Genomic DNA, 13,556 nt, shown 5'->3' with positions numbered 1-13,556 from the left:
TAAACATGTAATCGCTACCAAAGTAGCAAGAGATTTCTCCCCAAAGGTCTAAAGTAGACGCCTTATGGATCGATCTCCTTGGTTATATATCAAAAATTTAAAAGAGAGTTTTGACGCTGATATCCATTATTATTGAAGTTTATTCCTATGTCAACATTTCTGTATAAGGCTATATTTAACTGTCAAATACAAGTTAAATAGATAAATTACCTTATACATCTTCAGGGTAAAAGGTAAATAGCAAGAAGTAAACACCAAAAACATCGTTCCTAAGTCTGGTTCATATATATATTTGTGTGTGTGTGTGTGTGTGTGTGTGTGTGTGTGTGTGTGTGTGTGTGCGTGCCTGCGTGTGTGCGTGTGTGTGTGTACATATACGAACATATGTGTGTGTGTGTGTATATATATAAACGAGAGCAAGAATGGAGAAAATCACATCTTTAATTAAAGATTTCACCACTTTCATTCATCGTTTCTCTTGTGTCAGCATATTTAGATACAGAAAGAAAAGGTATAAAATTCCAGTCGTTATTACTAAAATTGTTGTTCTTATTATTATTCTCAACAGTTGGAATAGGCCGATCCAGGCGTGGGCAACAAGGAGGACTTGAGGGGAAGATTGGTTACAAGTCTGGAATGGGTAATGCTCGGATGGTCTTTAAAATAGCAAAACAGAGTCGCATTTCTTTGTTGTACAACTTTGGACCCAAACTCAGTGACCAAATTGTCGTCTCAACCAAAGGACAGGAACAACGTCTCAAGAACTCTGTAACCTACATATACAGCATGTGAGTATACATGGTTATACACGAACACACTCACGCACACACACACACACACACACACACACACACATATATGTATATATATTTACGTAAATGTGAAACGTTGGAATGAGTGCTCACCACCGCATTTGGTGGATAAATAATAAAAGATTATATTCCAAAATGGAGGCGAACACCTTTCTCCATGTGATCGGCTTGAAAGATTGTTAAGATACTTGGATATTTTCCTACTCTTCTTAACATGAAACCAATGGTAGACTTAATTTACAAATAAAGAAATTATATATATGTGTGTGTGTGTGTGTGTGTGTGTGTAGATATATATTACGTCATATGTAAAGAAACCTAAGTTTGTTTTTGAAGCGTTGAATTGTATTGGAGAACAAGTAGAAATATTTTTTCGATACGTAAATACTGAACAGTATATATAAAGGATAAAATCATTTTAAGAATAGAAAAATTTGCCGGCAACCACCCATGAGGATCGAACTCACACCCCTCCAATATCCGGTTGGAGTGCTCTACCCTTTAAGTTAAACTGCCTACCAACGAATTCTTCTGCAATTTTAGAAGTTATAAAGTCATCGAGAAAGGCTAGATATCATATAAATTACAATACATTTCAACGCTTCAAAAACGAAATTTTGTTTATATGTGACATCTTTTGTAGCTTATTTCGTAACCAAAAAAACAGGTCCATATCACAAATAGTGAAAGGACGATTTTGGTGATTCATTTGGTGATTCATTGACAGAGATAGTAGAGAACCAATGCGATGATAAATCTCACCTCGGATCTAGAAAGTTTGCATGAATTCTGGCTCAGTTATATCTCTTGTGGCTCCAAATGATGTCATCTGTAGTACAGCGTTGTATTGCTTAATTTTGTTTCGGAAGTGCTTTGAATCTTGGTCAATTGATGACAACAGTTTCTTCAATAGCTCTGGAGGTTGGGGTATTGCATTGAGTTTAACCTTTCCACCACTGCAGGACAGTGCAGGTATCTCTCCAGGCCACTTCCTTGCTTTATAATGTATGCACTCAGTTGTCATTGCACCAATGGATACTCTAGTGTCATCTCCATAATGAACTGCTGGATCATAATTGAGAGCTGCTTCATAGAAGTTGCTTCTCTGAGCTGTTGCAATTGCTCTTCGTTCTGCAGTGCATACTTGTCAGCCGTGCATACTTCTGTTCATCACTTTGAGATGCTCTGGGTTTTGTAGTGCACAATCTGTTCGTTTCATTGTTATTCCTCCCTTTCTGCAGCTGTCTCTCTTTCCCTGGACAGAGACACTCTTTTGGTTGACCTTGACATTGCAGAAAAATTTGACACTTTCATTCTAGGCATGGTTGTATACGGATACAGAAATACACGGTGCAGAAGATGGTAAACAATGAAAATAATTGGGTAACGGAAACTATATTTCTTAATACGACGAGTATAAATTAAATAAGAAATTTTTACGGAAAATAAAGAATTATACGGGTTGAAGTGAAATTTGTCACTTATTGGACCAAAGAGACAGTAACAAAGAAACCAGAAAAAAGCCGTTAGCAACAGAAAAACACAAAACCGTCGCAAAAGTAAAGTTTTAGGGAAGTTAACTAAGTGTACGGATTTAAGTGAAATTTTTGAAGTTAATTCTGGCAGTGAATTATGAACTTACTTTTATCAGTAATTCCGTCAACAACAACAAAAAAAGCACAAAATGTTGCAAAGGTAAATAAGAAATTGCAGGCAAATTTAACAAAGTGTACGGATTGAAGTGAAATTTTGAAGTTACTTCTATCAGTAAATTATGTATGAAATTACTTTCATCGGGAATTGTGAACTTCTTTCTGTCAGTAATTTGTCGTTATTGTTTGTAAATAGCAATTGAAAACTTAGTGAAAAAAATAGCGACTGAACTTAAAATGAAAACAATAGCGTCTGAAATAGAGAGTGAGTTGTGAGTGAGATATAGAGAGAGGGGGAGAGAGAGATAACTAGTTAGACAAATAGGATAGATAGATTATTATATATTAGATGAGATTGTGATAATATTTTGACCAATGGATGTAAGGGAAACAATCAATTTCTGATAGTTATTTTGCAAAATGTTACCTCCCTTCTCCACGTAACCCAGGAACGGGCAATTTCTGCTTCAAGGGGCCCTTTACTCATTATATGAAAACATTTAAGAGGCTAAAACCATCTCTGGAACTTAAGTAATGTATGCTCCCAGTTTAGAGAAAATCAGTTGAAAAATACGGCCGTTATAATTTTTTACACACACACACACACACACAACGGGATTTATATTATATATATATATATATATATATATATATATATATATATATATATATATATATACATACATACATACATATATATATATATATATATATATATATATATATATATATATATATATATATATATATATATATATATATATATGATTGGGCTTCTTTCAGTTTCTGTCTACCAAGTCTACTCATAAGGCTTCGGTCAGCCTGAGGTTATAGTAGAAGCACTTTCTCATGGTGCCACGCAGCACACAACCATGCCTATCATAATCATCATCCTCATCACTCTCATTTTACATCCATGCTTCAATGCTGCGGCATGGGATAGGCGGTTTGACAGGATCTGATGTGCCTTAGGACTTCATCGTGCTTTATTGTCTGCTTTGGTATGGTCTCTGCGGCTGGATGCCCTTCCTAATGCCAAGTAATTTACAAAGTGCCCTGGTTGCTTCTTACAAGCCATCATTGACTATTGAGGTAACCATGCAAATTTCAAAACTATGAACTTCAGTGAGGCAGCTTTACGTTAGGGGATAAGGAGTGAAAGTATAAGAGAAGGGGCCAGAGTAGAACAGATTTCTTGCTGGAGAGGAGATAAACAGATTTTAGAAGAAAGGGTAAGGATGATCAGTAAGGAGCTTAAAAGAGAGAGTTCAAATTCCGCCAAAGTTGATTTTGCCTTTTATCCTTTTAGGGTCAAGAAATTAAGTACCGGTGAAGCACTGGGGCCGATGTAATTTACTGGTCTCCTCATCACAAATTTTAGGTCTTGTGCCTATAGTAAAAGGGATTATTGAGGCAGAAGCTGGTAGAATCGTAAGCACGCCGTGCGAAATGCTTAGCGCTATTTCGTCCGACTTTACGCTTTGAGTTCAAATTCCGCTAAGATCGACTTTGCTTTCCATTCTTTTGGGGTCGAGAAAATAAGTACCAATTGATCACTGTGGTCGATGTAATCAATTTACCTCCTCCCCTGAAATTGCTGACCTTGTGTCAAAATTTGAAACCGTTATTATTCTTAATGATATGATTATTGTTGTTGTTGTTGTTGTGGTTTCACAGAGACGTCACCAGTAAGAAACGGCCAGTTCTGAACTTCAATGTGAAAGGTCGTGCCGTGAGGGGCATCGGAAAACTATCAACTTCTTTCGTCGCTATATACACAAATCCGTCTTCCAGAGAGAAGCGAAGCAACACCTTGAAGTTCAACACCCTCCTCACTTATGCTTCACCAGGAATTACCCGTAAATATGATTATACACTCAGTGTGATTGACCAAACAAAGGTATGTAGATTTTTTTAAATTCTATGTTTCTGTTACAATGTATACTCTCTACGCATCTTCAGCCTATAGGCTTGAGACACTTCATTATCAACATCATCATCATTTAACGTCTGTTTTCTATACTGACATGGTTTGACCGAATCTGGTAAGGACAGGGACTGCACTAGACTCCATTGCATGTTCTGGCATAGTTTCTACGGCTAGATGCTCTTCCTAATGCTAACCACTTCACAGAATGTGCTGGAAGCTTTTTATGTGGCACCAGCACCAGTGCTTTCAACATGGCACTAGCACGAGTTACGTTTGTGTGGCATCTGTACCGTAATGACTTCTGCTGTGGGTACGAGTCTTCTCGAGTTATTTTTGTGTGGAACCAGTACCGGTTTCAACTCTGGTGTAGCAGATGAGCCTTCCTGAATACAGCAGCTTGCCAGATGTATCTCGGTCGTCTCCTTTGCAAGGCTTAGTGTCTTGTGATTGGCCTCCTTCAATACTTCGTCCCATGTCTTCTTGGGTCTCTCTCCTCCACAAGTTCCATCCACTTTAACTGATCGGCACTTTTGTGTTCACCTGTTTACATCTATACATATCACATGACCAAACCAATATAGTTTAATTCTTCTTGTGCCTAATTTCTCTCTCAAATTATTAGCGCTCTGTCGCACATATACACTTGCTTTACACAAGGGCAACGAGAAGTAACAATTCAGTTTGAAATAACCAGGAAAGCCGGCTTGAAGTAACAAGGGGTACCAGAGCAGAAACGAAGGAGACTGGAGTCTCAAGCCAATAGACAGGCCCACTTAAGGAAACACAATGGGAACGGAGGATGACTAATGTAGTCTACAACACTTTTGTACCTTTCATACCAATTCTGAATAACATTAGCCATGTGAATTAGTGTATTACCATACTGGAAGATGGCATTACCACCAGAGAACAATATTTGCAACGTAGAATGGAAATGATCAACCAAAATATTCAGAAAATTCTCCCTGTTAGCTCTGCTATGTAAGACACATAAAGAGCCGAGTGAATTCTATGATACGGCTCTAACGAAAATCATCACAAAAAAAAACAACACCTTTCTTCTTCACTGCAGGAGCCAAACAGTCAGGATTGAGGTCTTATTTTTAATAAACTCACCCTGTTGTGGGAATAGGTGTGAATGCTAATTCCAAAGAAAATGACATTGTTTCATTGCGCCATTTACCACTTTTGATCATCTCGACACCACTAAACTCATTGCTGACCTCCACCTTACTGACAACAATGAGTGTTGACATAAGCTTGGAGGATGGCGGCACATAAGAAAGGTTTCTGGTGTAGGTCGTGGGGGTGAGAATGGGTGGGCACATCGTGATCAAGTGAGGTGCAAGGCTTATGATGAGACGTAAATATACGAATTTCTGAGAAAGAAAAGTTATACAAATATTCAACAAATCAAACACTTTCATTGGATGGACTGTAGAAACTATCGTGAAAAAGACAAATTATGAATATTTTCAGGACGGAGACAACATTAACGACATTTGGGTGTAGGCAAAGCATCCGGTCAGTCTCATATTAAAGAGGCATATTAGAATCTATTTGAATTAAATCAAAGACGATGTTTTAGAATTACTTTAACGCAGTAGCAATGCAGGTTGTGATTGAGTAAAATGTCGAAATTTTCATAGCGAGGAAAAACAAATCTAAGATAATCTGGACATCGCTTACCGTTCAACACCATAATATGGTAAAAGTCATGGATGCAGTAAGTGAGAAAGACGAAACAAAGCAGCCAATATATTTGTACGAGACGATAGGAAGAGGAAACTATCCCACAGAAGTGGTAGCCATGCTGCCATCATCGCCGTACGATTTACAAGAGGCAAAAATATAGGAATTTATGAGAAAAATAAGATATACACATGTTCAACAAGTCGAATGGATGAAATATACAAATTATAATGAAAAGAAAAGGTATAAATATTTCAAGGGCAGAGACAGTATTGATGGAAGTGGGAGGAGGACAGTAAAGAAGTAGTCTATAAAATAAGTCAGACATGGGAGATTGTTTCTAATACATATCATCTACACCACATAATGGAGATTTTATTAATACAATGAGATTATTATTACTTAATCAACACTTGTAAAATCTTCAGCGATGTGTAACTATTATAAGTAACATTATTGGACTGATCTTCAGAATAATTCATTCTGTCAATATTTTACATGAAATAATTTTGCATTTAAATGTTACATGTCTCTGACAATTTGACAATATGTTCTTGATTATCAAACTTTTATTGTGTGATTAATAATCATCCTTTGTAAATGGAACATATGTCAGGTGGAACTAATAAACAATTTCTCATGTTTTGTTTTGTTTTCCTCCCCCTCTCTCTCTCTCTCTCTCTCTCAACCCTCCCTTTTCATATATATATGTATGCATATGTATACATATATAAATACATGTAAATATATATATATATATATATATATATATATATATATATATATATATATATATATATATATATATATATATATATATATATATATATATATATATATGCGTAAGTACGTATGTATATATCTATATGTATACATGTGTGTGTCTGTCTGTGTATTGTGCGTGCGTTTCTTTAGAGCATAACTATGCATAAGATTCACGCATTAATTCATTAAAATAATTTTAATTGAAATATATAAACCTTAGTACGAGGTGAATGAGACTTATAATGTGGTACAAGATATCGTCTTAGTTTGGTGAGAAAGTATTAATTAATATAACGACTTGTCTTTCATTGCAGAATATTAATTTCCAATTGAAGTCCACACATTCTCACATCCATACCTGGCCATTCAAGAAAATCAAAAATAATTTTATGATGCAAGTCTCTCCGAAATCTGTGGTCAAAACTGAAATGTACGTCAGCAATATCATGTCTAAAGGACGAAGGAATTTCATTACCAAACTTTCCTACGATTACAATGGAGTAAAAACCGAATTAAATGAGCAGTTAAACCAAATAAGCGGTAATGCTTATAAAAACAAAATATACGTACAGTGGGCGACGGGACGTATGGTGACACTAAAAACTTCGTTTAAGAATAACCCCAAAGTTATGTTTGTTGAAAACATCCTCGGGTTACCAAACCAACGAGAAGCCAAACTGACCACGACTGTTAATAAGGCGCACCGGGACTACGGAGCGACAATTGAATTTCATGCTGATAAAGAAATCATCCCTACAAAAAAAGACATCGATTGGAAAGCTGTGTCGACTGTTAAATATAACATAAAGAGATATGAAGCTTCTGTGGATACGACTTTGTTGTTAGAATGGGCTTCTGACAAAAGAATACGTGCCGCCGCATCGTTTGACGGTGTGATCCAGGGCAAGTCGACTGCAAAGATTAGTATAACGACTCCATTTAAGGTTATTCAGAGCTACAGTGAATCATTGGAATATGAAGTAAATAATAGGAAATATACGTGTTTAGCAAAGGTCAACTGGAAGAAATACAACAAAGAGAACAAATGGACAGAAAAGATAATATTAAATTACGATGACAACGAATATTATTACAATTATCGTCAAGACTATAATAATAAGCTAACCGAACTTGAAACGTCTTGGAATTTCAAAGAATACCAGAAGAGTATGATGTTTCTGCTGAAGCAAGATAACCGACCATCCATTGATATGAAGGTGACTCATAGAATGGACAGACAGCAAATGAACCTCGATAGTTCTTTTGCTTTTGATATGTTTGACAAAAGAGGAAAGTTCACGACAGCATTTCACAATGATTACAGGGAAACGACTTTGAGCGGAAATTTTGAACATGAATATCCAGACTACTATAACGAACCTGTCCAGGTTGTAGGGTCGTACAAAGTGGTGCATAACAATGACATATGTTCAGTGCTTCTTCAGTACACGAATGCCAACTCCGAAAAGAGTAAAATATCTGTAGAACTCAATAAGGATTTACCGAGGAATCTGAAAGGCAAGGTACATATTCTACATGATGACAGACAGCTGCTGGAAATGGATGCTGACTACACAAGAACAAACGACAACTTTGATATGAACGTCGATGTGACTGGTTCAAATTTTAAAAAGATGACTGCCTCTGCTAATGTTAATTTATCCGGCCGAAGGAAGACATCTCATGCTGAAATTAGAACCGATTCTATGGATGTTTCAGTCGATGGGGCCATTGAATATGATACTGAACATATTGATGGCGAATTTCGTATAGGGTCCGGAGGAAAAGATCTTTTATTATCTGGCAACTATAAACGAGATTCTCCCAGCCACAAGGTAAGCGTTAATCTAGGTCTTCCTAACAGCAAGCACATAAAAGCCATCGCTACTTTCAAGGATGGGACCCAAAAGACACTTTCTTTAAATGTGGACAGTCCTGATTTTCCTTCCCTTACAAAAATACAGGCCGATATTTCCTATCTCTCTGACTATAATGGAATTACAATAAGTTCTTCCAGTGCAGTAATGCCGTATTTAGAAAAGTCTCACTTTCACATGTATCTTCCAAAGACATTATTGTACGGTGGCTGGACAGATCCCCAGAACGATTTCAGCTTGGAACTTTCATTGGAATCTACTCCCCGTTTCAACTCTGATTTCTTATTTCATTACGACCACATGTCAAAAGTTCAGTGGGAAATGTCTATTGCAGATTTCAATGGCGAGTTACTACTGTCTTCAGACAAATCACTGCTGAAAGGTAAATTCCAGAATGCTGTTGATCTGAGCATTTCTTATCTGAATCAACCACGTGAAATAGATGCAAAGCTCAACTTGAAAACTCGCCGTGCGAAGGTGAATATTGAGATCGAGCCGAAGAAAAATAATTATAAAGCTGATTTAACATTCATGCACAAGCGGAAAGAGGTGTCTGTTGGAGGCTCGTATGAAGTTGCTGGTCAGAAACAGATTATTAAGGCAAACCTGAAGAGTCCTTCATTTGAGGAAAATCTGTTAATTACTGTCTCTGGCAAACAAAAGAAGTTCAAAGTCATGGCCAAGCTAGAGCGAAACAGCATCACATTGGAGTTATCAGCATCTAACAATGGTAAATCAGTGGACATGAACCTGTTTTTCCCGAAAGGGAAAGCAAAACTAAATTTCGAAGGTGAACTGCAAAAGTTTAAGGCTTTTACAGGCGTAACTATTGACAACAAAGAGTACAAGTTCGATCTCTCCAATCAGAACAATCTGGAAGGTGTTTCAGCTGAAATTACAACACCACAATTCGGAACTACTGAATTAAGGTTTGATTTCAACGCAGAGAAACCACGGTTAAAAGCTAGTATTACGCTTCCAAATCAACATTACGGAATCACTGCTTATCCGAACAGAAACGGTTTCATTACTGAATTTGACTTACATTTCGATCGTGTTCAACAACATAAGCAGCTTAAACTTGTGATGTCGTATGTAAATGCGGACGACAGACGAACATTCTTCAGACAGATGAGTGTAAAACTTAGCGATAAATACGCCACTTTAACCACCAACCTTCATCTGAAGGCAACATATGGCTTATATTTAATAATGAGCGAATTTTCATGGGGAGACGAGGACGATCAGAAACTCGGTGCGGAACTTCAGATAAAGCATTCCGACAAAAAAGAAGTTTTACTGGTTCTGACGACGCCCAGGCGTAACAGCGAGGTGGCAGCCAGCTTAGAATCTAGACAGAACCAACACATGGCAATATTCACAGTACTGCCTGATACTAGTAAGGGAAATGAGAAGTTTGAACTCACTACCGACATCTCCGAAGGTCATAACAGAATGCACATAGACATGACCATCAGATTCCCCAGACACAGAAACGTGAGTAAAATTTCAAATATATTTTCTTCTCCTTCATCATTTTCATCGTCGTCGTTGACACAGTAGTTGTCTTTATTATGTTTAGTTTATCTCTACTGGCGAGAATGAGCGTCTTGGGACAATATTCTACGCTTGGATTTTCTTATCACCAATACTTGTTTCAAAGCAAAGGACTTATTCATCATACCCTTTCAAACAATGAACTCGACAGATATATATATATGTGTGTGTGTGTGTGTGTGTGTGTGTGTGTGTGTGTGTGTGTACATGCATATATACATGCATATATATATGCACATACATTCAAACACACATACATACATACATACATACATACATACATACATACATACATACATACACACACATATACATACATACATACATACATACATACATACATACAGATACATGCATATACATAACTATCTATTCTGATCGTCTCATGCCTATATATCAATGGTCTAACTGTGCTAAGTCTAACTGCTTTGTGGCTGGTCAAAGGCCTAACTGCATTTTTCTGCTTCAACTCTTAATGTCTAACTTCATTAGTCTATATTTGGTCTAACTTTCATTAGTTTGTTTTGTCTCTGATCTAAATAACATTTGTCTAACTGTCATAAGTCTAACTACATCAGATCTAACTGTTAATGTCAAAATATATTAGTCTAAATATATCAGTCTAACTGTTAGTGGTCTAAAATATCTATAGATTAAATCTCAGCATTCTGTCATGAGTTTAACCAAGAATTAATCTTTCAGATTTTGCTGATGAAAATCACTGCCAGGAGGAATCTATGATTAGTCTAACCGTATCTATTCTGTCAATGGTCTAAATGTCATTAATCAAACTGTTATTAGTCTAATTGTATCTACTCTGTCTCTGAGCTTAATGTCATTCATTTATCAGTCTTTAATCTATACAGCCTCTGCTCTAAATATTATTAGTCTAACTCTCATTAGTCTAATTGTTTTGTATCTGATCTATACAACATAAGACTAACAGTCATAAGTCTAACTGCATTTTTCTTACTCCTCAGATCTAACTGTAATTGTTCAGCTTCATTAGTCTAGTCTAACTATATCTGTTCTAAACGCCATTAGTCTAACTCACAGTGGTCTAAATATCCTTAGTATTTTAAATATCTCAGTAAAATGATTTTCATTTATTTCTTTTTTAGGACTGGCGGATAAAAAGCACTTTCAGTGGAATCGACCGAAACACTTTGTTCCGCTGGAATACTGAGTTTAGCTTCGATGAAGATCGCAGCAATACCGTTAACTTTGATTTAACGAGTTACTCCATTAAAGGAAACAATACTCTGGAATTTACCGTTAGACATCCTTACTCCAATCTGGACTGGAAACTAGCGGCCTTCACCAGTGAAAGTCCAGGAATGGATTTGGTTGGAATGCGTATGAACTATCAGAGTAACAGGTATGCACAGCAGGAGTATTTGATGTGGGCTAAAATGGACAGAGCACGAAGGGAGGTCAAACTGAGGGTAAGAACTGATAAAAGAGTCATATCATCATCATCATCATCATCATCATCATCATCATCATCATCATCATCATCATCATCATCATTACTGTTATTCTTTTTAACTCAGGTTTTGTTGGAACTCCTGGAGTCTTGCATGCGTAGCGGGCTTGCTGCCTGCAGCCGACGGTACCATGCTATCTGTTCTTTTCAACTCTCTTCTCCTGAAAGGAGAAACCTAATTAGCAGATAACTGGGATCTTTTTTAAAACGGGGGCCACATTTTTCATTAATGTTTTACGTAGTGTTTTTGGTACCGAAAGACTTTCAAACTTCGTATACTTATCTATTTTATGTTATAGAACAGAAAAATATTTTTGTATTCGAATTTATTTCATGTAAAAAATTGTCTTATTTCGATAATTTCAACCAATCACTGACGTCCATTCAGCCGATATACATTAAGTGCCGACTACATAAACAAACGATTCTTCGTTTTATTTGCTTTTTTCATTTTAAATTTGCTTTAACCCTAACCCTAACCCTAACTCTAACCCTAGGGTTAGGGTTAGGGTTAGAGTTAGGGTTAGGGTTAGGGTTAATTGTTTCAGAATCGTTTGTTTATGTAGTCGGCACTTAATGTATATCGGCTGAATGGACGTCAGTGATTGGTTGAAATTACAGAAATACGACAACTTTAACATGGAATAATTTATGGATTTCTTTTTTTTTTAAGAAGACTAAGAGAAAAAGATGTTTTATATGACACATTCTGCCAGTGTTCCAAGTTTCAAAGTGTTTCGTTAATGAAAAATGTGGCCCCCGTTTTAAAAAAGATCCGATAACTGATACAAGCCATTAATGGAACTGTTAATATATGTAAAAATTCCCAAAAAGTTTAGCATCTAAGAACATATGCACATGTCTAGACTTACAACTATACATTCATTACTGCACATTCTTCACATAAACCCTAAAAATCTGCACATACACTAACTCTAAATATTACACACATAAGCCCAGAAGTGCGCAAATAGCGAAGGATTGTTGGATCTTGGTTAGAAACCAGCTCTATTGGCAAGAAATCTTTAAATAACACTGAAAGGTAACACACATACACACACACACACACACACACACACACACACACACACACACACACACACACACACACACATATATATATATATATATATATATATATATATATATATATATATATATATACATACATACATGCACATACACACATATACATATATATAATAACTAATATAGAATATATATATATATATATATATATATATATACATGTCTATATGCATGTAGAATGTCCCAAACGGTGCAAATAACAGGAAATATGTAAAAAACAAGAAAGAAATGGAAAACAGGACAAGCAAACACGGAGAAAGGACTCGTCATCCGTTATCGGCTGTCTCTCTACTCCTCATTTCGAGCATTCAACGACAATATGAGTCTTCAAAGACAGTTGCTCCCAAAAATTCTAAAATAAAATTTAGGATTTATGGAGGGTCAAAGTTGGGAACAAAAAAATGACATACAAGGCAACCGAACGAAAACAAACATGGGGTGGGGTTAGACAATAACGAGAGGAAGATAGTGAACGCTGGGAGAAAAGTTTTTTTGAAAAGAGAAAAGATAGAAAAGAGAGAGAAAAACATGTCCGCTCTTTTAAACGTCCGTGCAGGAAAAGAAAGATGGCCGATGGTCACGAGTGAGAAACGAAAGAGAGAGAGAGAGAGAGAGAGAGAGAGAGAGAGAGAGAGAGAGAGAGAGAGAGAGAGAGAGAAAGATAAAGAGGGGACAGAGAGAAAGAGAGAGAAAGAT

At 36.4% G+C, this 13,556-nt stretch overlaps 1 protein-coding gene across 1 annotated transcript in view; it reads left to right on the top strand.

The window, feature by feature from the left end:
• LOC106879028 (uncharacterized) overlaps positions 1-13,556 on the top strand; it is a 61,112-nt gene that overhangs the window by 33,375 nt on the left and 14,181 nt on the right. Inside the window, exons 17-20 of the mRNA XM_089344378.1 lie at positions 569-788; positions 4,142-4,364; positions 7,166-10,225; positions 11,407-11,730. Of these exons, the coding sequence (XP_089200504.1) occupies positions 569-788; positions 4,142-4,364; positions 7,166-10,225; positions 11,407-11,730 (3,827 nt within the window). The remainder of the gene's footprint in view (positions 1-568; positions 789-4,141; positions 4,365-7,165; positions 10,226-11,406; positions 11,731-13,556) is intronic.

Source organism: Octopus bimaculoides, chromosome 28 (assembly GCF_046866305.1).
Source record: "Octopus bimaculoides isolate indiv1 chromosome 28, ASM4686630v1, whole genome shotgun sequence".
NCBI classification, from domain to species: Eukaryota; Metazoa; Mollusca; class Cephalopoda; order Octopoda; family Octopodidae; genus Octopus; species Octopus bimaculoides.
This window is presented reverse-complemented; position numbering and strand designations above follow the sequence as displayed.